This window comes from Quercus lobata, chromosome 2, assembly GCF_001633185.2.
Source record: "Quercus lobata isolate SW786 chromosome 2, ValleyOak3.0 Primary Assembly, whole genome shotgun sequence".
NCBI lineage: Eukaryota > Viridiplantae > Streptophyta > Magnoliopsida > Fagales > Fagaceae > Quercus > Quercus lobata.
The window spans coordinates 60,236,984-60,260,271 of NC_044905.1; the positions used below are offsets into that span (position 1 = coordinate 60,236,984).

A 23,288-nucleotide genomic window follows, 5' to 3' on the forward strand; every position below is an offset into this window, starting at 1 on the left:
TTTACAAGTTAGTTAGTCGTTCTTTAACTTTTCTTGATAAGTTTCATGAATAGGAACCAGTATAAAAACCTTGTAAAAATCATGTAACTCTTTATATATGATCAATGCAAATTTCTATACTTCCTTTTTAAAGCCCTTTTCTCATTTTTTTTGCTTTACTCTTGGTGGGTAATTACCTCAAATTAAGTTAATTTTCACTAATTGTCATTACTTTTTTTTTCATTCACTTTTCTTAAAACTCGGCAGGTTCATTAAAAGTGGTATTAAAACTGTTAATTCAAGATGAATGAATCCGTTGCACTTCATCAAAATTCCATGGGGTTATCAAAATTTAAAAGTGAAGATCCTTTTTGGTGGCTTTTCAAGGTTTACAAATTCCTCGCGCTTGAAAACACTCCACCATGCCACATGGTTTTGATTATCTCTTATATTACATAGAAGGAGAGATGTGAAAATGGTTTTAAGGCATGAAGAAATCGGGATTATGTAAAAATTGGGTGGAATTTCTAGAATCGCTATAATAATGCAAGAAAGGTTTATTGAGTTGGAATAATGATGTCATTGTATCTATCAACAAATGTGAGCCTTAAATCAAAACAAAGCTTATTAGAAATAGGATATAGAGTAATCTATATCTATATATATCTACAAACTAAAATATAGCATTATTATTACTACGCTTTTGTTGAGCTATATTAGTGGTCACATCATATCATCCACCTACTTCCAACTCATTCTTTCTTATTTTTGAAATATTTTCTTCTTATTAATTTTTAACTTATTGTTACGCTTTTTCCAACCTTTCCCATTCTTTTTACCTTTTCATCTCTCCATTGATATCCCTTAATATCACTCTTCCTTTTATTTTTGGCTCTTCTGATTTTCATCCTCTTACTATAAATTTGCAATTCTCTCACGCTTTCTATCTATAGTTTTTCCTCACACACAAGGTTATTTCTCTCTCACTCTCTTAACATATATTTTTTAATTTTTGGTGGAATTTTTTTTTCATCTCTACTTTAGAATGATGAATTTTTGTATTATTTAGAACTCTACTTTAGATTTTTGGTGAGATTTAGTTTTGTATATTTAAGTTATCTTCTTTTTTTCTTTTCTTTAATTTCATAGATGTTAACTTATTGCATTATAAAGATAGTATATAAGAATATAATGTTATTCTATTACATAACATGACTAGGATGATTTGATATTCATATTATATATTTTTTATTACTCTTTTTCTTCTCATCTTCTTTTTTGTAAATTTTTTATTCTCTTTTGAAAAAGTGATTAATCTCTCTCTCTCTCTCTCTCTCTCTCTCTCTCAATTTTATATTCTTTCTTACAACTCTAATTTAGGTTGATAAATTATTGTGTTTTTAAAATTCTATTTTGAGTTAATACGTTTTGATGTTGTATTTTTGAGTTCCACATCACAAGTAGTTTCTCTCCCTTTTATAACTTTGGTTTGATTCTTGTTTGAGTAACTACATAATTATTTTGGAAGTGAGAATTGAATTTATATCAAAACACAATATTGATTATGCATTTGAGTGTGCCTATCATTTGAGTAATATTAAGTGCAATTTTATTGTGATTTTTTATTAGCATGATAATCTCCTTTAAGAGAGTTCCACAGTCACAAGTAGTTTCTCTCCCTTTTATAACTTTGGTTTGATTCTTGTTTGAGTAACTACATAATTATTTTGGAAGTGAGAATTGAATTTATATCAAAACACAATATTGATTATGCATTTGAGTGTGCCTATCATTTGAGTAATATTAAGTGCAATTTTATTGTGATTTTTTATTAGCATGATAATCTCCTTTAAGAGAATAAGGAACTTGAATAATTTATTTGAAAACTTAAGAAGTATAACATAATTTAGAAGAATATAGACCACCTCATAAAAGAATAATATCAATCAAACACAACCAAAATAATAGAATAATATATTGGTAGAGATAGAAAGATGAAATAATTTTAGAAATAATTTAATTTTTAGGGAGAATAAATTATCTTTAATAAATTCTAGAGAACAAATTATATATTATTTTACAATTGCAAAATAATTATCTACCATTTAAATGACTACGAGATTTAATATACTTTTAATATTTAATTTCAAACATGAAATGAATGTGTATATATATACACACTGAGAATAGTCTGAGATGATAATTTTCAGAAGCTTCAAAAAATGCAATGGTTTTGACAACAACTAATTGTACTTTGACATTGAAATTTTCCCTTAAAAAACACCGGCATTATGGCCGCTTGTTTTCATTATATTATTCCAGACAAAAAGTGGATTCTTCTAGAGACTAATCGAATTTGTGCTCTGCAGCTCAAGGTTTAATTTCATTCTTCTGTCTCCTTTTCAATTAATTTGACCTGCCCTTCAAACTTTGACATAGGTGCAAGGTAGGCAGCAAGCTGCTTTTTTTACTATTCTTTATTTCTATTTTTCTCTCTCCTATAGTCTCTTTTTTATTTTTTTTTATCAGACAAATTTTCAGTCAATCCTATGCTATGCAACACTTCAGATAATTGATCAAGTACTATAGTCATCAAAATTTTCATCTAAAAATTAAGACCCTCTCTCACATGGCACCTCACTTGAGCCCAACACAACACAAAAGAAAAAGACTGAAATTTTCAGTATTAAAAAAAAAAAAAAAAAAAAAAAAAAAAAAAAAAAAAAAAGGGAAGAAAAAAATTAAAGCATCTAACAAAGTAGATGTGCTGTGCGCTGAAAGGACCAGTTGAATCACATAATTGACTAAAGATGGCACACCTGTTTTATACTGTCCTATTTAACAATACAACAGGCAGAATTATTAGCTTTATGCTAAATTCCTTTCCTTTCCTTTCCTTGTCTGGTTTTGATATGAGACAATCTTATCATCAAGGAATAAAGACGTGTACTTAGCTTCAGCATCTGTTACATGTAGTATCAATGACGGATTCCCACTAGTGCCTTCAAGAACCTCCTCCTTCATTCCATCGAATCCAAACAAACAGCATAAGTACACTTTGTGTGGCAAGCCAATACTCTTAATTCAAAAGCTCTAGCCTGCAGCTTCATTATTGAGAGAGAAAGAAAGAAAGAGAGACAGAAGCTCGAGATGGGAAAAGCTCGTACAGTTGGTGTAGGAATGGACTACTCTCCAATCAGCAAAGCAGCACTTCGATGGGCTGCTGATAATTTAATGGAGGAAGGAGATCGTATCATCTTAATCCATGTCCAGCCACCCAAATCCGATCATACCCGGAAGGAACTTTTCGAGGACACTGGATCACGTCTCTACCTTTTACCTTAATCTTTGTTCATGACTACTCTTTTGCATGTGTATACTCAATACTCATAACCCTTTTTTCTATGTTTTTGTTTTTGCAGCTTTAGTTCCTCTTGAGGAATTTAGGGAGATTAACTTTTCCAAGCAATATGGACTTACAAATGATCCAGAGGTTCTTGAAGTTCTTGATGCAGTGTCAAAGACCAAAGGGGTATTGATTTTATTTGCTTTCATTCTGTATATATACATATTTGTCATGAAAGTTTTGCTAGCTGTGCATAGCCATGGGTGTGACTGTATGTGTTGGAACAGGTGAAGGTGGTGGCCAAGGTCTACTGGGGGGATCCAAGGGAGAAGCTGTGCTATGCTGTAGAAGATCTCAAGCTCGACTCACTTGTTGTTGGAAGCAGGGGTCTAGGCGCTATCAAAAGGTAAACTTTTATCATCGCTTACTCGAGAATTCAGGATCATTCTCCAATAACCATTTCCATTTGTCAAAGTGGTAATCTAACCATATTAGGGATAAAACTTAGTTTGGCCTTGTATATGCTCTCCAAACACATCAAGTATCTTCCTGTCTTAAATGTTAACATTCTTGAAAAATCTAGACATTTGATATGAAAGTGTGAACATCGTGTGTATAAAGTGTATATCAAAAAATGTGAAATAATAATTTTCCTTAATTTTGTATCTAAATGAATCTTTTAGAATTACTAAGAGAACATTATTAATTTTTGTCATAAGGCAATTAACCATATGATTAGATTGAGAGGACCAATTGATAAAGATGTGGAGGCCTTTAAATTGATTAAAATTTTAATAAACCAAATTAATGAATAAAAATGATTGATCTCATACTAAGTATTCTACTTTATGCTTCATCATTCGTAACTTACTACATGTTTTTTAATTTTTTCTTATAAAGTAACTAAAATTTAAATTGGCAAAAAAAGAAAAAGATACATAACATATTATAGTTGATAGAGTATAAAATAGAACACCAGAAGTAAGATAAAAGTTTTTAATTTCAACTTAATCTTGCAAGCCTAGTACATACATAGGCATCCTTATAATATTTTTTATGTTAAAAGGAAGATAAAATTTTAGTTGGCGTCCTAATGAAGACTAAGGGATACATTGAATGTTATTTTTCTATTAAAAAATCTGTAGTAGCCATAACAATGTAAACCAGATCGGTGTATGGATTAACCTTGATTTGTAAATCAGGGTTTAAGGGATAATTCAAGTGGTTCTAACATTGTATAAAGGAGCAGGAGTTTGAACCCACACACACCCCCCCCCCCCTATATATCTAAGGGAAAAAAAAAAAAAAAAAAAAACCTTGATTTGTAAATGAATCCTATGAAAGATCTCATCAAACATCTAATTGCATATCTGACATGAGCATAAAATTGAGGAGGAAAGTATTCTGGAAAATTATTATTAGGTTTCTTCATATGGATGATCACATTCTGCTTAGTATAATAAGTTTAATACCAATGCCAGTGGATCATATATAAAACTCAATTAACCTTTTATTGTCCATGTAATTTTTCAAAATATTGAATTTGCTGAGCAATGTGTGTGTATATATAATAAAAGAATAATGTGCATAATTAATTCGTTGTGACTTGTTTGGTTAAAGCTAAAAAGGGTTATGTGATTTGCAGGGTGTTGCTTGGTAGTGTAAGCAAGTACGTTGTGACAAATGCTTCATGTCCAGTCACTGTGATTAAGGGAACCCTTTCTAAGCGTTAATTGACACAAGATTGCTGTCTCTATAAGTGGTCATCACTTTCTGGATGTATATTTTCTTTTATAAAAGCTTATTTATAATTCAAGTGCAAGTATTGGCTTCTTCTTCTTCTTCTTTTCCATTTTTTTTTTTAAATAAACAGTAATACTTATTAGAACACACATGCAAATAGCAATATTAGTGTTTTAAACCAAGTTTAAGTATTGACTTATTGAGAATGCAGTTTGTATTATCGTGGTTGATATTTTTGTCATTTTAATGTATTTCGATTAGGTAATTTTTATTAATTTTTTTGAAAAATATAAAAGTACAATTATATTTAAAAATTTTACATGTAAAAATACCCTTGGATGGTATTTATAATATCTAATCTACATCTATAAATAAAATTGTCTCAAAGAATTGTGAGTATTACAGTATTACTCATGTCTTTCTTTTTTCTTAGCAATCCTTCTCAGATAGACATTCGTTTTTTATTCTTGCTATTTTTGCATGATTTTGTATTTACTATGTTCTTTAGGCTTCATGAAATAGGAAATTAAAATTCACTTAAGGAATTCATGTCAAGTAGTTAAAGAAAAAAAAATAAAAGACTATTATATTGTGTCTTTTTCTTAATAATATTCTTTTAAAAAGATACATAATCTTAGAATATATAAGATTGTTTAGAATTCCTCGTCATCATAGAGTTTGTAAGTCATAACCATTTATTATTAAATGAATATTTTAGAAATTATCACATCTCAAATTTAAATAAATGTCAAAATAATGTGAGTATACATGTTTGTTTAAAAATGTTTTCTCTTAAAGATTAAAACTTTAAATGTTGAAGAAGAGAGCAATTTAAATTACTCGTTAAATAATTAATAATTATGATTTTAAGAAGTCTATGGCCTGTGCATGATGGCCTTGTGCCCACACCTTTAATTTTGATAGGAAATCCAAAAGAATTAAGAAGACATTGAGTATCACAGGTTCATTACCGCTTGTACAAGGATGATACATGCGTTACACCATCTTGGTCAAGGTAGAAACTTGCCTCCTCAATTGCCAATCTCATTTTCTTGAATCTGAATTTGATGAGTATCATTTGGTTCAATGCGAGGAGAGAATTCTACACCACGGTTGGTATTAGCTTCATTCCTTGGATCCTTATTCCATTATCCCCTTACTCAAATAAAATCAACAAGTATTAATTTGTTTGAGAAACAATTCCAATAACACCTCGAAATTTACAGAGAAAACAAGCCCAGTCCAAGCCAAATTTGAACTTCACCAAGATCAATCCCACATCAAAATCTTGAGGTGATAGGTCAAAGAAACATATCAAAATTTTCTTCTTAAGACGTTCGGCCTGAGCAGAATCCTTCTAGGGGACTCAGCAAGTAGAAAATATATAAATAAATCTGTACAACTTAAATTTAGGTTTGAGGGAGTAAGAATGGGGGAGGGATGAGGATGGCTAATTGGATCAGTTGTAGAAGAAGTAGTAGAAGAAGATGACATGGTTTGACGCGGGTCTATTGCTCTAATACCAAAATGAGAGAATAATAAGAGTTTGTGTTTTGATTTGCTTCCTTGAAAATATTCCAGGAGCTGTTGCTCTGATACTAAAGAGAGAGAATAATAAGAGTTTGTGTTTTGATTAGCTTCCTTGAAAATATTTTAGAAGCTGCTACTTTTATATTTATATTATATTCAAACGTACCTAGATAAATATTTGTTTCCAAGATAAATAACTCTACTGTTGTATTTGGATTACATGAAAACTCCTAAGTACTATCAAATTGCTTTGAAGGTATTGGAATTACAAAAGAACTCCTAAATATTACTATCTGATTGCTTTGGAGGTTTTAGTAGTGGTGATTGATAATCATCCAATGCCTTGATTTTAGCTGTAGATAATGTTGTCTCAATAAGTTGGATCAAGTTCAATGCAAAAAGTTACTCAAGTCCAAAGCAAAAAGTTACTCAAGTCCAAATTAGTTCTTTTAATTTTGGTTGGCTGAATCTGGTTGTCCAACAAAAAAAATCTCTTTGCAATCAGTTGAAGGATCAAAGCTCGGACTCTAATATAAAAAAGATGCAAAAAAATTTGAATAGATTCAAAAATAGAGATTGATTCATTAATTTGGGAGGATGAGGAGGTACATAATCCTCGATCCTGAAGGAGAAAAACATGAACCTCAAATAGGAATCTCAGACTTAATTTATGTTCATTATACCAAATTAGTTTTATAAGGTGAAGCTTAGCTATTTATACTAGGATATAGTGTCTTCAATTCATGATTTCAGTTGTTTGCAGACCTATGTACGTATATATTGATGTGCTCTTTATAGTTTATATTATAGTCTAAAATAATTAGTTGTGTTTGAAATAATTAGTTGTGTTTGTGGCCTATGGGGGAATAGTGCAGCTCTTAAGTTGGCTAGACATGCCCAATGGTGGGAGCGGAGAAATTTTGGCTTTAAAACATACCTCACTTTCTGGAAAATGTAATGGATATTTATTTTTTACTAAACGAAAAAAAGAGCTCATAGGTATGATTACTACTCATGAAGGGTGTGTGATTATCCAACCAATAGTAGAATTTGCCACTACTCAGAGACATGATGGTTACAAATGTTTTTTTTCTTTTTTTTTTTGGGGGGTGGGGGGGGGGGTGTTAAAAAGGGAAAGCATAACATTAACTATTTAAAACAGGTAGAGTTATGGCAGATTGCCTTAAGATGTACAATCCAGAAACATCTGAGTACAAAATATTACATAATTCATCAGAATTTGGATAGTCTAAAATAACAAAATCAGAAGGGCAGGAGCAGCCTTTCTTGGCAAGCTTGTCAGCGGCTCTGTTGGCTTCTCAGTACATGTGGTTAACCTTAAAGTGCTGGAACTAGTTGAGGAGGAACCTGCAGTCATTTAGGAGGGGAGAATGAGCTCTGTTAGAGTTATTATTGGAGAGAACAAGCTAAACAATAACTTTAGCATCAAGTTCCACAATAAGGTGGGTAATTCCTAGTTGGGCAGCCAAAAGGAGACCATCTCTTAGTGCCCAAAATTCAGCTATAGTACTAGTTGCCACTCCAATTTTCCTCCTAAATCCTTTCACCCAATTGCTGTTGCAATTGCGGATCAAACCACCACCTCCTACCTTCCCTGGGTTCCTAAGGGAAGCTCCATTAGAGTTTAGTTTAAACCATCCCTCCTCCTGTTTGTGCCAACACACCGGGTTAGCTGAGTATTGCTTGGGTATATGCAATTTCCCAACACAAAAGTAAGGGTATGTTTGGTAACTGTTTTTTCCTTTATTTTCTATTTCCAAAAATAATTTTCTATTTTTGAAACTAAAAAACTTAAATGGCAACTCAAAATGGACAGAAAACAAAAACTATTTTCAAAACTTAATTTGTGAAAGAAATTGAAAACATGCAAAAAACTGTTTTCAGTTTCTTATTTTCATAAGTCAATAAAAATATGCATTTAATTTAATGAATTTGTCTCATTTAATGAGTTTGTCTCATTTAATGAGTTAGAATTAGAATTCAAATTCTAGTAACAACATATTTTAGTATTTTCTATTTTTTTCTTCAAAAAACATTTTTTTTTTTTAATTTCAACTAACCAAATATGTTTTTAATTTCAAAAATACAAGAAAATTATTTTTTCTTTATATTCCCAAAAACAAGTTTTTGAAAATAGAAAATAAAACTGTCATCAAACATAACCTAATATTCCATAGCTTGTTGAATGCAAGTTTTGTGGAGGCAAGGGTTCAGAGGGGTGTTTTCAAGGACCACTCTATTCCTATGTTTCCAAAGTCCCAAAATAGCAAAAAGGAATTGTGTGCTCCAAGGAAGTCCATTGGTTTGTAGTTGGTTACTGCACAAGTAATTCTTTTTTAGCCACTTGGGAAGGTCCAAATGGCTTAATCTGGATAGGGGTTGAGGGGTTTTGATAGCTCTCCAAAAGGTGGCAGCAAAGGGGCAGTCTCTTAGTAAGTGCAGTATTGTTTCCTCTTGACTCTTGCACAAAGGGCATATAGGATTGCAATCGATACCTTTAGTAGCAACCACTTGCCTCACTGGGACACTAATGACATAGCCAAAGAAAGGAGCTAATTTTTGGCCATATGTCTAATTTTTAAATCCAGTTGCCCACAAAAACTTGAGGATTGTTTTCTGTGGGAAAGTTTAAGGCATAAGCCGAAGCCATGTTGAACTCTCCAACATGGGAGGACTTCCACATCAACGAATCCTTCTTCTCACCATAAATTTGCATGGGCGTGGCACAGACCTTGTCCTTGATCTCACTTGGCAAGTCAAAGGATATAGAATCCCAGTTCCAATTCCCTTCTTGAAAAATATCAGCTATAGCCAGATTAGCTTCTCTTGGGGTGAGAAGGCCTTCAACCATACTTCTTAAAGAACTTCCCTTTACCTAGTTGTCCTCCCAAAAACTAAGTCTTGAATTCCTTCCTGCACTCTAACAAACTCATTTTTCAAAGATGGGGAAACCTTTCTTCACAGCAAACCAATATGGAGAGCATGGAAGTTTATCTGGGTCCTTGGAGTTTCTTCTCGATTGGGAACAATGTTTGTTTAATATGACCTTTGCCCAAAAAGAATCTTTTTCTTGATATAGTCTCCAGTTAAGCTTTGCTAGCAGTGCCGTATTTTTTGCCCTTGCCGCTTATATACCCAAGCCCCCCCTTCTCCTTAGATTTAATGATCTTGTTCCATCCCACCAGATGTAACTTTCTTTTATCCGATGAGGAGCCCAAAAGAAAATCCCCGTTGATCTTATCAAGCTTCTCACATAGGTGTGTAAGGAGAGTTGCCCCTTACATCACATAGTTTGGGATAACTACCATAATTGATTTAACTAATATAGTTCTGCCCGCAAAGGATAAGAACTTGGCCTTCCAACCAGCTAGTTTGGAGATCACCTGTTCCACAACAAAGTTAAATTGCCTACTAGTTGCCTCTTTGTGCCTTAGTGGAAATCCTAAATATTTCTCAAGGTTTGTGGTTGCATGAATCCCTAGATTTTCATAGAATTTATCCTTGAGAGTGGATGGGACATTTCGTGAGAAATAGATACGAGATTTCTCATAGCTAACCTTCTGCCAAGATTCTTCACAGAATGTGTCTAGTACATCTTTGATGATTTCACTCCCTTTCTCGCTCACCTTTGCAAACAACATTAAATCATCCGCAAAGAATAAGTGTGAGATCTCAACATTATCTCTAGATGCTTTCAGCGAACTCCACCTTTTGGCAATGCATTCCTTCTCAATGAGGGACCCAAGATATTCCATGCAAAAGATGAACAGGTATGGGGATAGGGGATCCCCTTGCCTAATTCCTCTCAAAGGCTTAAAGGAGTCCAATTTTCTTCCATTGAAGAGAATAGATATGCTTGTAGTGGACACACAACTCATGATCAAGTCAATCAGCATTTGGGGAAGGTGAAATGCTTTGAGGACTTTATGGATGAAACTCCATTCGAGATGATCGTAAGCTTTAGTAAGATCCACTTTGATTGCCATGAAACCACCTTTCCCTTTTTTATTATCCAAGGAGTGGATCAACTCCTGGGCAATAATGATATTATCTAATCCTCTCCTCTTCGGAATGAAAGCATCTTGGACTGGGGAAATAAGTTTGTCAAGGAATGGTCTGATTCGGCCTAAAATGATCTTGATAACCACTTTGTAGATTGAGTTTCATAGGCTAATGGGCCTATAATTATTGAGGCTTTGAGGGCTCTCGCATTTTGGAATCAGGGAGATCAGTGTTTCATTCAAGTACTTTGGCACTACCTTAGCTTCAAAAATACTACATACCTTTTGGCATACCAAAGCTCTAACATTAGCCTAGAAGTGCTGAAAGAATCCCGCGTGAAGCCCATTAGCCTCTGGTGCTTTAAATGGTTTCAAGGCCCAAAGCCTATTTTTTATTTCCTTTTCCGTAACCGGTGCATAGAGAGAGCCTATATCAACTTCAGAGAGGAAATATCAAGAGAAATTCTCAATGTCAAAATGACGAGTGGAGAATAGAAGGTTCATCTCGAAGAGATCTTTGTAACCTGATAAGATTATATTCTTCACTTCCTCTTCCTTAGTCACCCATTTTCCTAGGGAATTTTTAATGCTCCTGATCCTGTTTCTGTGCCTTCTAACCAATTTGAAGACGTTAAAGAAAGACGTGTTGTGATCCCTATAGGCAACCCAGTTAATGCGAGATTTGAAGGCCCAATATTCTTCCTCTTGAAGCCTGATATTAGAATATTCTTTGATCAAGTCTTGTTCTAGTTGGACCAAGAATTGGTTTGGCCCATTTAAAAGGGCTTTTTGGGCCCCATTGAGCCTAGCCAGGATCCTTCTCTTCCTTGCAAACAAATTGCCAAATATTGTCATGTTCCAATGATTTATTCTATCTGTGAACAGCTTGATGGCAAAAGATAGGATTGATTCATGCTCCCAGGCTTGTTTAACCACCTTAAGGAAATCAAGGTGATGTAGCCTATAGTTGTCAAATCGTGAATCGTATCGTGAATCGTTTTTTTATTTTTATGTATCATGTATTATATCATATCTGTATCGTAAGATACACAAACATTATATAAAATTTATAAAACATTATACATATACATATATTTATTATAAAATTGAAACATATGCAAATAATGACTACTTTAATTATCACTTATGTTAAAGTATTTGACTAAGCTAACCAAATAAACCAAATGGAAATATATTTTTAACATCCATATCCAAAAGATAAAAATATCCATATCCAAATTCATTAGAGTTCAAAGTCACTACATATTATATTAGTCAAAATATTTTTTTTCCTAATCATATTCATCACTGCCTAATCAAAATCATCTCCATAGTCCAAGTCAATGAAGCTATCATCTTCATCACCTTGCAAAATCATTTCATCATTGGCATCTTCTTGTACATCTTCTTCATCATCTCCAACATCCACTATCTCTTCTGGTTCTTCAACTTCAATAACTTTTTCTTTACTTTCCTTTTTGGCATTCAAATTTCTTGGACCTATAAAAATAATAACAAAAAATATATATTGTCAAAATTAGCATTTTATTCATAATATAGAAAAGAAAATTTCAATTTAATATAAATTTATACCTCTCTTTCTTTTTCTACTACATCCTTCCTCATTAACTTCAAAGCATTCATGAATGTCCATCCATAAAGTATCTTCTACCAAGCAAGGTTCTTCCTTTTCGGTAATCCATTCATCATCAAATTCCATATCCGATAGACAAATTGGATCATATAAGTCACCATTCTCTTCTCTCTTTATTTGTCTCAACTCCAAATTAATATTATAGTTTACAAACACCAAAGCATTCACTCTTTGTTGCTCAAGACGATTTCTTTTTTTAGTGTGTACATGATCAAAAGTACTCCAATTTCTTTCACATCCCGTTGCACTACAAGTTAGGCTTAAGACACGTATAGCTAAGTTTTGAAGCTCTTTGCAATGTACTCCATAACTTTCCCACCACAATGCTATATTACCAACAAAAGAAATTGTAAAGGGCTACAAGATAATTATGATAACAACAAATAAAAAGCTACATTAAGATGATAATGATAATCAATAATAATGATAATAACAATAGCACATACCTGACTGCTTCTTTGTTCTTGTAAGTATAGCCATTTCTTTTCCAAACAAACCCTCAGCTTTATCAAATTTCTCCAATTGTAGATCAATCCTACACCTCTCCAAAGTTGTAGGACACATCCTTTCAATAACTTCATAAAGTCCAACTCTCATTTCTTCATTTGCAACAAAGTTGGGATCATAATGAAACCTATCACAGTTTTATATCTTATAAATAAATATGCATACAAAATATATAGATAAAGATTAAAATATATAACAATTCAAATAATGAACTTACTTAGGATCGAGAAAATAAGCTGCTGCATGTAAAGGCCTATGAAGCTGAAGCTTCCATCTAGTTTCAATAATTCTCAATATAGGTCTCTATCTCCTTTGCACATCATTAAAATTTTTCTGGATTTGCTCTTTTGCTCTATCCATAGTTTCATATATATAACCCATTGCTGGTTTTGCATCACCATCTACAAGCCTTAAAACTTTTACTAAAGGGATCACACATTTCAAGCAAAATTTAATAGCAGGCCAAAACTTTGGATCACTCAAGACAATTAATTGGACATTAATGCCATCACTTTTCTTTGCATAGGGACTTTTAGCCCATTCCTCAGATGCAAACATAGAACTTAATCCAATCTTTTGTTGATATATACTCTTCAAAGTTAAGTAGGCAGTAGCAAATCTTGTGACACCTTATCTTGCCAATTCCCTCCCTTTTGTATATTTTCTCATCAAATCAAGCACCCAAATATGACGATAAATAAAAACAGTGATTTTCTTTGCTTTTTTTATAGTATTTGCATGCACAGGCAAATCACCAATGTCATGAAGCATCAAATCAATATAGTGGGTAGCACAAGGATTCCAAAAGATCTTACGTCTTTTTTCCATTAATTTTTCACTAGCTGAAACATAAGCCGAAGCACTATCTGTCACTACTTGTACCACATTCTCCTCTCCAATTTCTTGCACCAAAGAATCAAGCAATTGAAATAAATTTTCAGCATTCTTGGAAATATCGAATGTGTCAATAGATTTAAGAAAAATTGTTCCCTTTGGACTATTGACAAGGAAGTTTGTGATAGACCCGTCTCTATTATCCGTCCCTCCATCTGACATTAAAGTGCAACCTGTTTTTTTCCACTCATTTTTATACTTATCCAATGTGAAGTGCATATTTTCTACCTCTTTTTTCAAGAAAGTCACCCTTGTTTCATGATAAGTAGGGAGTTTCAATCCCTTGCCATAATTAGCAACTGAATCCATCATTTTTTTAAACAAAGGGCTCTTAACTAAATGAAAAGGTATAGCATGAGCATAAAAAAATCTACAAATAGCCAAACAAGTTGCAGTACGATCTTTCACCAAGGAAGGTAAAGTCACTTGTTTAGAATTTGATTTCCCTTTTAATTATGCATCCATGGTTCCCTTTTTTGCATTATCACCACCAATCTTTTGTAATTCATCTTCTTGAAGACATTCAACATCAAACTCATCATCAAGTTGCTCATTTTTTTTTTTTTAAATGTTTTCCAAAAGTTTGGCAAAATAATTTTTAACATCTTTGGGCACCTTCAAGCGTGGTTTAACATCCCTATGTGTATGTGCCAAATGGTTTTTCATTCTTATGACTCCACCCCAATATTCATTTGAGCAATAATTACATTTAAGCTTAAGCCTACTTGTCTTATCATTAATACGTAGACAATGATCCCAAGTGGGATCTTTCTCCTTATTTCTTTTCCTTCTATCACCCATTTTTTTTTATACCTAAAAGCAAATATGAACACTTGAATTTATAGTCAATCAACAATTTTTATGTACACAAATTAAGCATCACAATTACACTATCACAAATTCACAGTATTAATATTAACATTACAAAATACATACATATATATATATATATAATATTTATATATAAACACTCATATACATACATTGATACATATTTAGTTATACTAAACTAATTTTTTATAAGCCACTCGGTTATATTAAACTAAATTAACTAATATAATATGTTAATAACAATAAATAATTACAATAATTTTTTAGTATAAAGAATTAATCAAAAAAATTTATTAAGAAAAAAGAAAAACTAACCTTACACACACAGTGGACCCAACGTGAGGCAGCACTTGTTGTTGTTGTTGTCTTGCTCTAGTAGCATGTGAGAGTGGGACTTTTGGATTAGGAAAAGGAATAGAAGAAAAAGACAAGATTGTGGTCCTTTGGAGCTTGTGGTCCCTTGATGAGAGATCTCCTGAAACTTGATGATCTAAAAGGTAAAAAGATGAAAACAAATAGAGAGGAAGCCAAAGGGGTTTTGGGAAAGTTGAGAGCTTGAGAATTGAGATACAAAGGAAAAAACGTGTGGGTGACTACTGACTGGTGCGGCTATGTGGTGGGTAAATTGATTTAATTGTGGTTCAATTTTTTTAAGGCTAAAAAAAAAAAAAAAAAATTAAGAAGGTTTTTGTATTGGGCCAAACCACCAAAATAGCCCAACTTGCTTTTAAAAAAAATGGAAAAACGTTTTTCTAAATTTGGGCTGAAATTTTGGTTAAAAAAGCCTATTTAAGCCAATTGTTTATGTATCGTCCGATACAACCGATACGTACGATAAGCATGATACGTACGATACATACAACTGTATCGTCCGATTCATATGCACCTACAATACGTATTAATGATACAGCACTTTTTTTCAAACGATACGATACGTATCGTACGATACGTATCGCGTATCGTACGATATTGACAACTATGATGTAGCCGTATAGACTGAAAACGGAAAGGCCTGTTCTAGGAGGTAAGGGGGGCTTAGAGAGTTCCAAAGGACAAGGCAATGGTCGGAAAACACCCTAGAGAGATGGGTAGTAGAAGCCTTAGGGTAAAAAAGCCTCCATGATGGATTAGCAAAACACCTATCAATCGATACATTCCAAAATTAAGTCTGATTCTTGTCTGAGATTAGACCAAGTAAATTTAGGCCCCGAGAAACCTAAATCTAGGAGGTTGCAAGAGTCCAAGCACTCCTTAAAATCCAGGGCTCTGTTAAGATTAATATTCCTTCCCCCCAATTTATCTTCACTACTGAGCACTTCATTGAAATCTCCTAACAACTAGGGGATATTGTGCAATTGAGCAACTTGGGTGAGGTTTGCCCACAGTATTTTCCTTTTTGCAACTCTAGGACTAGCATAAATAGGAGAATTAAGCCAAGAAAGGTCAGAATCACGTTCCTTAACAGTGGCATGAATCTCCTGTTTTGTGGAGGATAGCACAAAAGCATCCACTTCCTCTTTCTTCCATAGTAGCCATAGCCCTCCTACGTATCCTATGGTGTCTGTTGCAAAGAACCCATTAAAGGGGAGGTCCTCACAAATCCTTGCTGCCCTATCACCTCCAACCTTGGTTTTAGTTATGATCATAATTGAAGGGAAGTGGTTCACAGCCATTTCAATTACTCTCTTTTTGATGTCCAAATTTAGTGCACCTTTGTAGTTCCACAAAAGAACATTCATTTGGGAACAATGGTTGTTTGGGATTTCCAACAGATTGGTCCCCATCATTGATGTTGCTAACATGCTCCATCCCATCCTCCGAAACAGATTCTTGGATGCTACCCAATCTGGTTTCCACACTGTCAAATAGTTCAATATCCCCTGAATTTCCTCTCTACAGCAAATCAGGAGATCACATTTCTTGACTTGTTTGAGAAATTTGAATGGTTTCATTGTAGGAAAATTCCCCAAATAGGCTGATGCTAACCCCCTGAAGTCGATTACCTTTCTCTCCTTAACCAACCAACCCGATTCGTCCAAGTGGGGCATCACTAATGGCCTTCTTAGCTTGTTTAACTCCTCTAATTCTACTTCCAAGATTAGTGGCATGTATGTGAGGAATTTCCACCATGGGTTCGGTTGTTTTCCCCCACGCTGGATGGTCCAACTCCAGGTTTTCGATTCTCACACTATTAAGGGTGATTAGGAACATGTGTTTCCATGTTGTGCAGAGGCTCTCCTCGGTCCAATCCATTGTGTTCATAGAGGCTGATCTGATTTGGTCAATCACTTCATCAGGGATGGCTATGGCTTTGTTCCTATGCCATATTGCCCATCTCGAGGAAGGGAAAGATGGTGGCCTTCTGCTAGGGCGGTCCATGAAGGGGAATGGGGTTGGTTCAGGTAAGGTAGAAGAAGTGGGGTGGTTTGGCTTAATAACTGGGTCAGGGCTAGAGTGCTTCAAGTTCTTCGCTCTTTTGGGGCTAGAGCTTTTCTTTTCTCAGGATGGTCTCGTGAGTTTGGCTTTTTTCTTCTTCGTCCCATCTACCTGGTTTGATTAACAACTCGACCCATTTTCCAGGGGGGCTTTACATGTTTCTAGGCTGCTTTCACGGATCTCTATCAAATCTTTAAGCGTGTTGTGTACACTATCCTCACATGCCTTCATTTCTTTATCAACCACCAAATCAGATTTTTGCGGTGTCCCAGACTTAAAAAGAAAGCTCTTTTCTGAATTAAAGAGGGTCAGCTCGTGCTAGGGTTGCCAAAAATACCCTTAGTTCCCTTTGTTTCTGTTGCCACATGCTGACTAGCCTGTTTGGATGTAACTGCTCATTCATTCTTGACTAAGTGTTTCTTCTTGGTTACCAACATCCATTCCCCAAAGTTAAGGTTTGGTTGTTGTTGTACCTTCTTCCCTGATTGCACAGGATCTGGTTCAGCCTCTTCATTCTTCTTCTTAGGTTGGACACGATAGCAGTAAGACTCTTGTTTGTGTCCAATTCTGCCGCAGCAAAAGCACAAGGTTGATAAACCCTCATACATCACTTTTTGATATAAACAACCCATTTTGATAGTGTTTATCAGTGGCTTCATTAAATCTATCTGTATGCACAATCGGGCATAACTGCCTCTTGAGCCCAACGCTATGTAGGAGTCAATCCTAAGGACCAACCTGATGGCTTTACCAATTTCTAAAAGAACTGAACTATCATAGAACTCAATGGGTAGCTCTGGAAACCTAACCGAGACTGCCACCAATGAGAAGCTAGCCTTTGAAGCTTTGAAGTAAGGCTCCCAAGGTTTGGTTGCAAGAAAATGCTCCCCAATAAACCATGGACCACCTTGTTAGACTTTGTCATAATTAGCATTATCACTGAATTTAATCAAGAAAAAATCTTTGCCTAGGTATACACAATCCATTCTAGCAGCTAGTTTCCACTAGGCATTGATTTTGAAAGTGAGATAGTTGTATCCAACAATCTTACCAAATATTTTCTTTTTTTGGGTTTAATGGAACGGCGGCGTTTTTCGTCGGTGTGTTGCAGAACCGAACCGAACCGTCGCACCAATATTTTCACTATCAAAGCTAGGGCTGTCCATGGGTCGGGCGGGTCGGGTTTTTGCCCAACCCGCAACCGACCCGTACAAGATCGGGTGGTCGTTTTTCAACCCGCAACCGACCCATAGCAGTAACGGGTTCGTCGGTTCGGATTGCCGGCGGGTGGTCGTCGGTTTCGGGTGAACCCGATTATCACTGGAATCCTTCGAAACGCGGCGAGCCATCCAAGATCCGGTGAGATCCAGTTGGTTTCGGCGAGATTTCTGCCAAATCGTGATGAGAAATCACTGATTCGGCCAAATCCGATGTTTATTGTGCCAGAAATCGACGGATTTAAGTGAAAACGTTGCCGAAATCTGGAAAAAGTGGTCGAAATCTGGGAAAAAATTGTCGGAATTCGGGAAAAGGTGGTCGGATCTAGAAAAAGTGGTCGGAATCTGGAAATCGGAATCTGGAAAAGTGGTCGGAATCTGGGAAAAATGGTCGGAATCTGGAAAAAGTGGTCGGAATCTGCGAAAACTGGTCGGAATCTGGAAAAAAATGGCCGGATTTTAATGGACGTCGGGCGGGTCGGGTTTCACGGGTTTTAGAGGAAGAGATCCGACACCCGACCCACCGGCGTCGGGTTTTTGAAGTCGGGACTCAAGTCCGACCACCGGAGCCGTCGGATCGGGTGATTCCAGGTCGGGTCCGGTCGGATGGGGCGGGTTGGGCGGGTGGGCGGTTTATTTGGACAGCCCTAATCAAAGCCTTGGCCTAGGTGGCCCTATTTGTTTACATACATGTTCAACATGTATGTAAATAAAATAAAACTTCTATATAAATTTTATTATTTAAAAAAATTGCGCGCATTCATCAACGCAATGCAGTCCATTCGATCTTACACCCCGAATAATAGAGAAAGCTCAATAAGCATTACCGAGTACATAAAGCCGTCTCACAGAATAAAAAAGGATGCTCAATTAATTCTCTGCTTAATTAGATAAGAGAGAGAATTAATAACTCAACAAGCATACACACACACACACAGCTCCAATACATATGCTCTTCTTTAAGCTCTAACAAACACCGTTCATCTTCTTCTTCTCCATGACAAACTTCCTCCAAACTGTAGTGATCTCCCTCTGAGTCTCTATAGCACTCTTCTTTGTAACCACAGTGACATTCTTGTCAGCATTTTCACCATTAAGTGCTATCTTGGCAGTGATCTTAGCAGGAAGGGTATCAAGTTCATGCAAAACTTTCTGGATATCAATCACAAGGCGTTCGGCAAGAGTGCGCGAAAAGTCTTCCCTTATGACAACACGAAGAACCGTCACATTTTGGGCATCAGGTGGCATGGTGTAAGCAGGCACAATCCAGCCAAAGCGTCGCAAATAGTCCGACACCTCAAACTCGTCATGGCAGCTAGTGTTCTTTAAAGAAAAGGCCACCAATGGCACCCCATTGTCTTTTGAGACTATGTTAAACCGGCCTGTCTTCTCCAATCCAGCTTTGAGTACCAGCATGTTTTCTCGGCAATTTTCCATAACATTCTTGTATCCCTGCAGGTTAACAACAAGAGCTATTAGTATGATTAATATGACACACTTAACCATTCATATTGTATCAGCTAGCAAGCTAATAATTGCAGCATATATGTGCCACTTAAAAGCTTAAACTTCCTTCTTCTTTTTTTCAATTTTTTAGGATATAGTTTTTTCAAACATTCCCATTTTCAAAAGGTTGAAGACAATATATCTGTTGACTAACCTCAAAACCCAAGCGAATTAATTGATAGTACTGAGCAATGACTTGACTAGAACCTGCATCATAAAGCAGACTTCAATTTAGAAGAACATGGGAAAGCCAGCCACAGTGAAAAAAGTTATTAATTCCATGTCACAAAACTTATATGAATGTATTAAACACTATAGGCACAGCAATAAATTTCATGACTTTTTCACAACATTTGAAAATATATTTTGTAATTAATTAGTGTAACATCACTTTTATATATATAAGACTACTATTAACATTATTTTGACTGTACAACAATTGTAACTAGTGTGTCTAGACCTATCAACACACCAACAAGTTAGGTAAAAAAAAAAAAAAAAAAGTGCAATGACCAATGTGTTTGTTTTTGAGGGAGTTTCAAAACTTGTACAGTTAGGTTAGAAAAGAAAGTTCAGATTGATAGGGAAGTGTAATTACCTTTGGAGAAGTTGAGGGTGAAGGTGGGTTGGTCAGTTCCAAGATAATTGATATGGAAGATGAGTTCTTCTGGCAAATCGTCTTTGCTCCTCCAAACGACCCACCCGATCCCGGCATAGACAAGCCCATACTTATGGCCACTAACGTTGATGCTCTTCACCAATGGTAAGCGGAAATCCCACTCAAGCTCTGGGTAAAGAAATGGTGCAATGAATCCGCCACTAGCAGCATCCACATGGATTGGAGTATCCCATCTGCCAAATTAAAATGCAACTAATTATAAGAGTTAATAAATTGAACATTTTGTAGGCCTGCAATGCATGCAAACGCATGCATTCATTGACATAATTCAAAGAGAGAGAGAGACGGTTGTAGTACCCAGTTTGCTTGTTCTTTTCAATCAAGAGATCATTTAAGAGCTTTACATCTTCAAACTCTCCGTTGAGAGTGGAACCGAGGATAGCAGCGACACAAATGGTGTTTTCATCTACCATCTCTACTGCCTTCACAGGGTCCATCACAAGGTAATCTTCTCTCAGCTTCACCTCCTTCAACTCTACTTCAAAGTATCTTGCAAATTTCTCCCAACATACCTCCATACATGAAAAAAGTAAGACATTCAGGATATAATTACAGTAGAATTAGGTACACCGTACACCTTCCCTTTTCTCATTGGAAAATTCTATAGTTTATATCAAGTTTACTACAAAAGGGCAATGAACATAATAAATAGGCTTACGAAAAATTTTACTATAATAGGCTTGGAAACTAATATGATTATTGGTATCACTTTAATCATATCATTAAAACATATTAAATACTTTCTTTTTTTTATGATTGATAATACATCAATTTCTAAAGTTTATGTAGTATTTTAATAGAGCAAACTTACTATGTTTCCTTAATTATTATATCTTAAATTCACCTGATTGCACTTATCAATGAATTATATAGCTGAATTTAATTATTCTTTAAAAAAGATAATATTATTTTATCTTTTAATATAAAATTTTATTATAAAATTTTATTATTATACTCTCATTTCATTGGGTGAAGTGTGCACAAGAAAGACTGGAAGTCTCTCTCATTGACTCAAAATGATCATTATTTATACCTGGACATTGGCCCCAGTGACAATGTTGGGCTTGTCATAAGGTTTTCCCTCTGCTTTCCTCTTGTTCTGCCACTTCCTTTTGAATGCTAACCCAGCCAACATTATGGCCTCAGATGACCCCACCGTTCCTACTCCAACTGCAGCCTCTGCTTCTCCCAGTGGTGCATTGAAGAGATGCGCTATCATGTTAACACACCGATTCTGCATGCATGCATATGAAATTCGAAAGGTTAGGTCCATTTCACAAAGTTTTTGGCTTTTGCTTTAAGCATATCTTTCTGTCAATTTTATTGTTTAATTAATAAGCTTAAAGAAGCCTTGGAATCTAATCTAAGCTGTTTCCCAATACAAATGCAGAATGATCTTGAAAATTTAGAGCCATATGACAACCGTCGTTCATGCTTAATGAATAAGACTCTTTTCTTGCTTCCCCATGATTACATATTTCTTATAAATCATGATTAAGTTCTAATTCCATTTCATGGGTATTTTTAAGTTTAATTAAGTGAAGATATTATGCCTAAAAGGTTGCTTTAACTGCGAGTAGTCCATCTACAAAAACAAAAAACAAAACTCAGCTTGCCTGCCAGAGAGAACTTTAAATAGAGCTTGTGACTGAGCATTATATATTTTACTGAATACGGTTTTTAATTAACCATCACAAAGTAGTTTTCTTTTTCTTTTCTTCTTTTTTTTTTTTTTTTGGGCTGAATACTGCAAAGCTGAACTTTTATTGATGTAAACTGCATACTATTTTCCATGCAGCTCAAAAAAGCCTCTCCAGTCCAAGCTTGTTCATTTTCAGTCTAGTTACATCAGCAAAACAAAAGCGATTTTTGCATAGCTTTGAATGACATCAATAATTTACTCGTTACTTAAACAAGAAGGTTAGACTCATCCAACAGAAATTAGTTTACAATATTTTCTTTTAAACAGACACGTGAAAAAAGAAAGCATTTTAAAGAGATAGTATGGAAATACTTATATTCTTTTTTTCTTTTAATAAAAGGGATTTTATGTTTAGATTTACGTCGTATTTTGTTTTAGGCCTCAAGGTTGGTCATTGGTGACTTGCTACTACTATCGTTTTCTTGAGTAAAGAGAGGGTCAAATGTTACGGCAAGTATATGTTTGGTGTCTTTGGACCATTAAGATTTATGAGGTTGTGCTTAATGGTCTTCTATGTTCATGAAATTTCATTTCATTGGATCAAAAAATTAAAGTGACACCTTTATTTTTATAGCTTAAAGTATGTAATCCAAGGTTTTAAAAGAATTATACAGCCAAGAGCCTAGTACCTTCTCTCAAAAAAAAAAAAAAAAACTCTAATTTTCACTAGGAGAATTAGAATCCAATTTCTCCTCTTCAATTAATGTAACTATCAATTTATTTATAAAAAAGAAAAGAGTCATACAAAATTAAGGAGAAAAGGAGGGGAGGGTATCTAGATTAATTTTCTTCTCTTTTTTGTTTTTTAATTTTGTGATAATAACCTCTTATCCTAGATATCAAAATATCAACACCCGAGATAAGCCACGAAATTCATCAAAAGCTGAAACAAAGCTTAACAAAAAAACAAAGTCCCAATAATATGAGAAGTGATCAAATGAAATGCTTTTAATTCTTAGAGAATAGAATTTTAGGGGAACAAGATCCCCTCATCCATTTCATTCATTTGACGGTTAAAATTTTATTTTTCAAAGATATAATAGTGTATAAACTATATGTAATTTAAGTTTTAATTAACATATTAGACTATAAATCTTTAGATTTGTAAAATATAAAATAAACCATGAAATTGAACCATTTCAAATGAAGATGATCCTTTCTCGGATGTGCGAACCAAACATTCATTTATATGTCACAAATGCAATTTTTTTCTCCTAAGTTTATTTATAAAAAAATTAAAAA

At 34.5% G+C, this 23,288-nt stretch overlaps 2 protein-coding genes across 4 annotated transcripts in view; one reads left to right on the plus strand and one right to left on the minus strand.

Moving 5' to 3' along the window:
* The window catches only part of LOC115976019 (glutamate decarboxylase 1), an 87,726-nt gene that overhangs the window by 57,522 nt on the left and 6,916 nt on the right, over positions 1 to 23,288 (minus strand). For 2 of the 3 annotated variants that reach the window (XM_031097089.1, XM_031097087.1), the window contains exons 3-7: positions 21,378 to 21,578; positions 20,642 to 20,856; positions 20,264 to 20,517; positions 19,820 to 19,872; positions 18,870 to 19,611 (exon numbers count right to left, since the gene is read on the minus strand). The exons of the other annotated variant lie outside the window; for it this stretch is intronic. In XM_031097089.1, coding sequence (XP_030952949.1) covers positions 19,126 to 19,611; positions 19,820 to 19,872; positions 20,264 to 20,517; positions 20,642 to 20,856; positions 21,378 to 21,578 — 1,209 coding nt within the window. In that variant the 3' untranslated portion in view covers positions 18,870 to 19,125. Of the gene's footprint in view, positions 1 to 18,869; positions 19,612 to 19,819; positions 19,873 to 20,263; positions 20,518 to 20,641; positions 20,857 to 21,377; positions 21,579 to 23,288 lie in introns of those variants that run through there. 3 annotated transcript variants of the gene reach the window in all.
* LOC115976021 (universal stress protein PHOS32-like) lies at positions 2,931 to 5,167 on the plus strand. Its single transcript, XM_031097092.1, has 4 exons — positions 2,931 to 3,304; positions 3,402 to 3,511; positions 3,613 to 3,731; positions 4,971 to 5,167. Exons 1-4 carry the CDS (start codon positions 3,130 to 3,132, stop codon positions 5,056 to 5,058), a joined length of 492 nt encoding a protein of 163 aa, XP_030952952.1. The 5' UTR covers positions 2,931 to 3,129; the 3' UTR covers positions 5,059 to 5,167.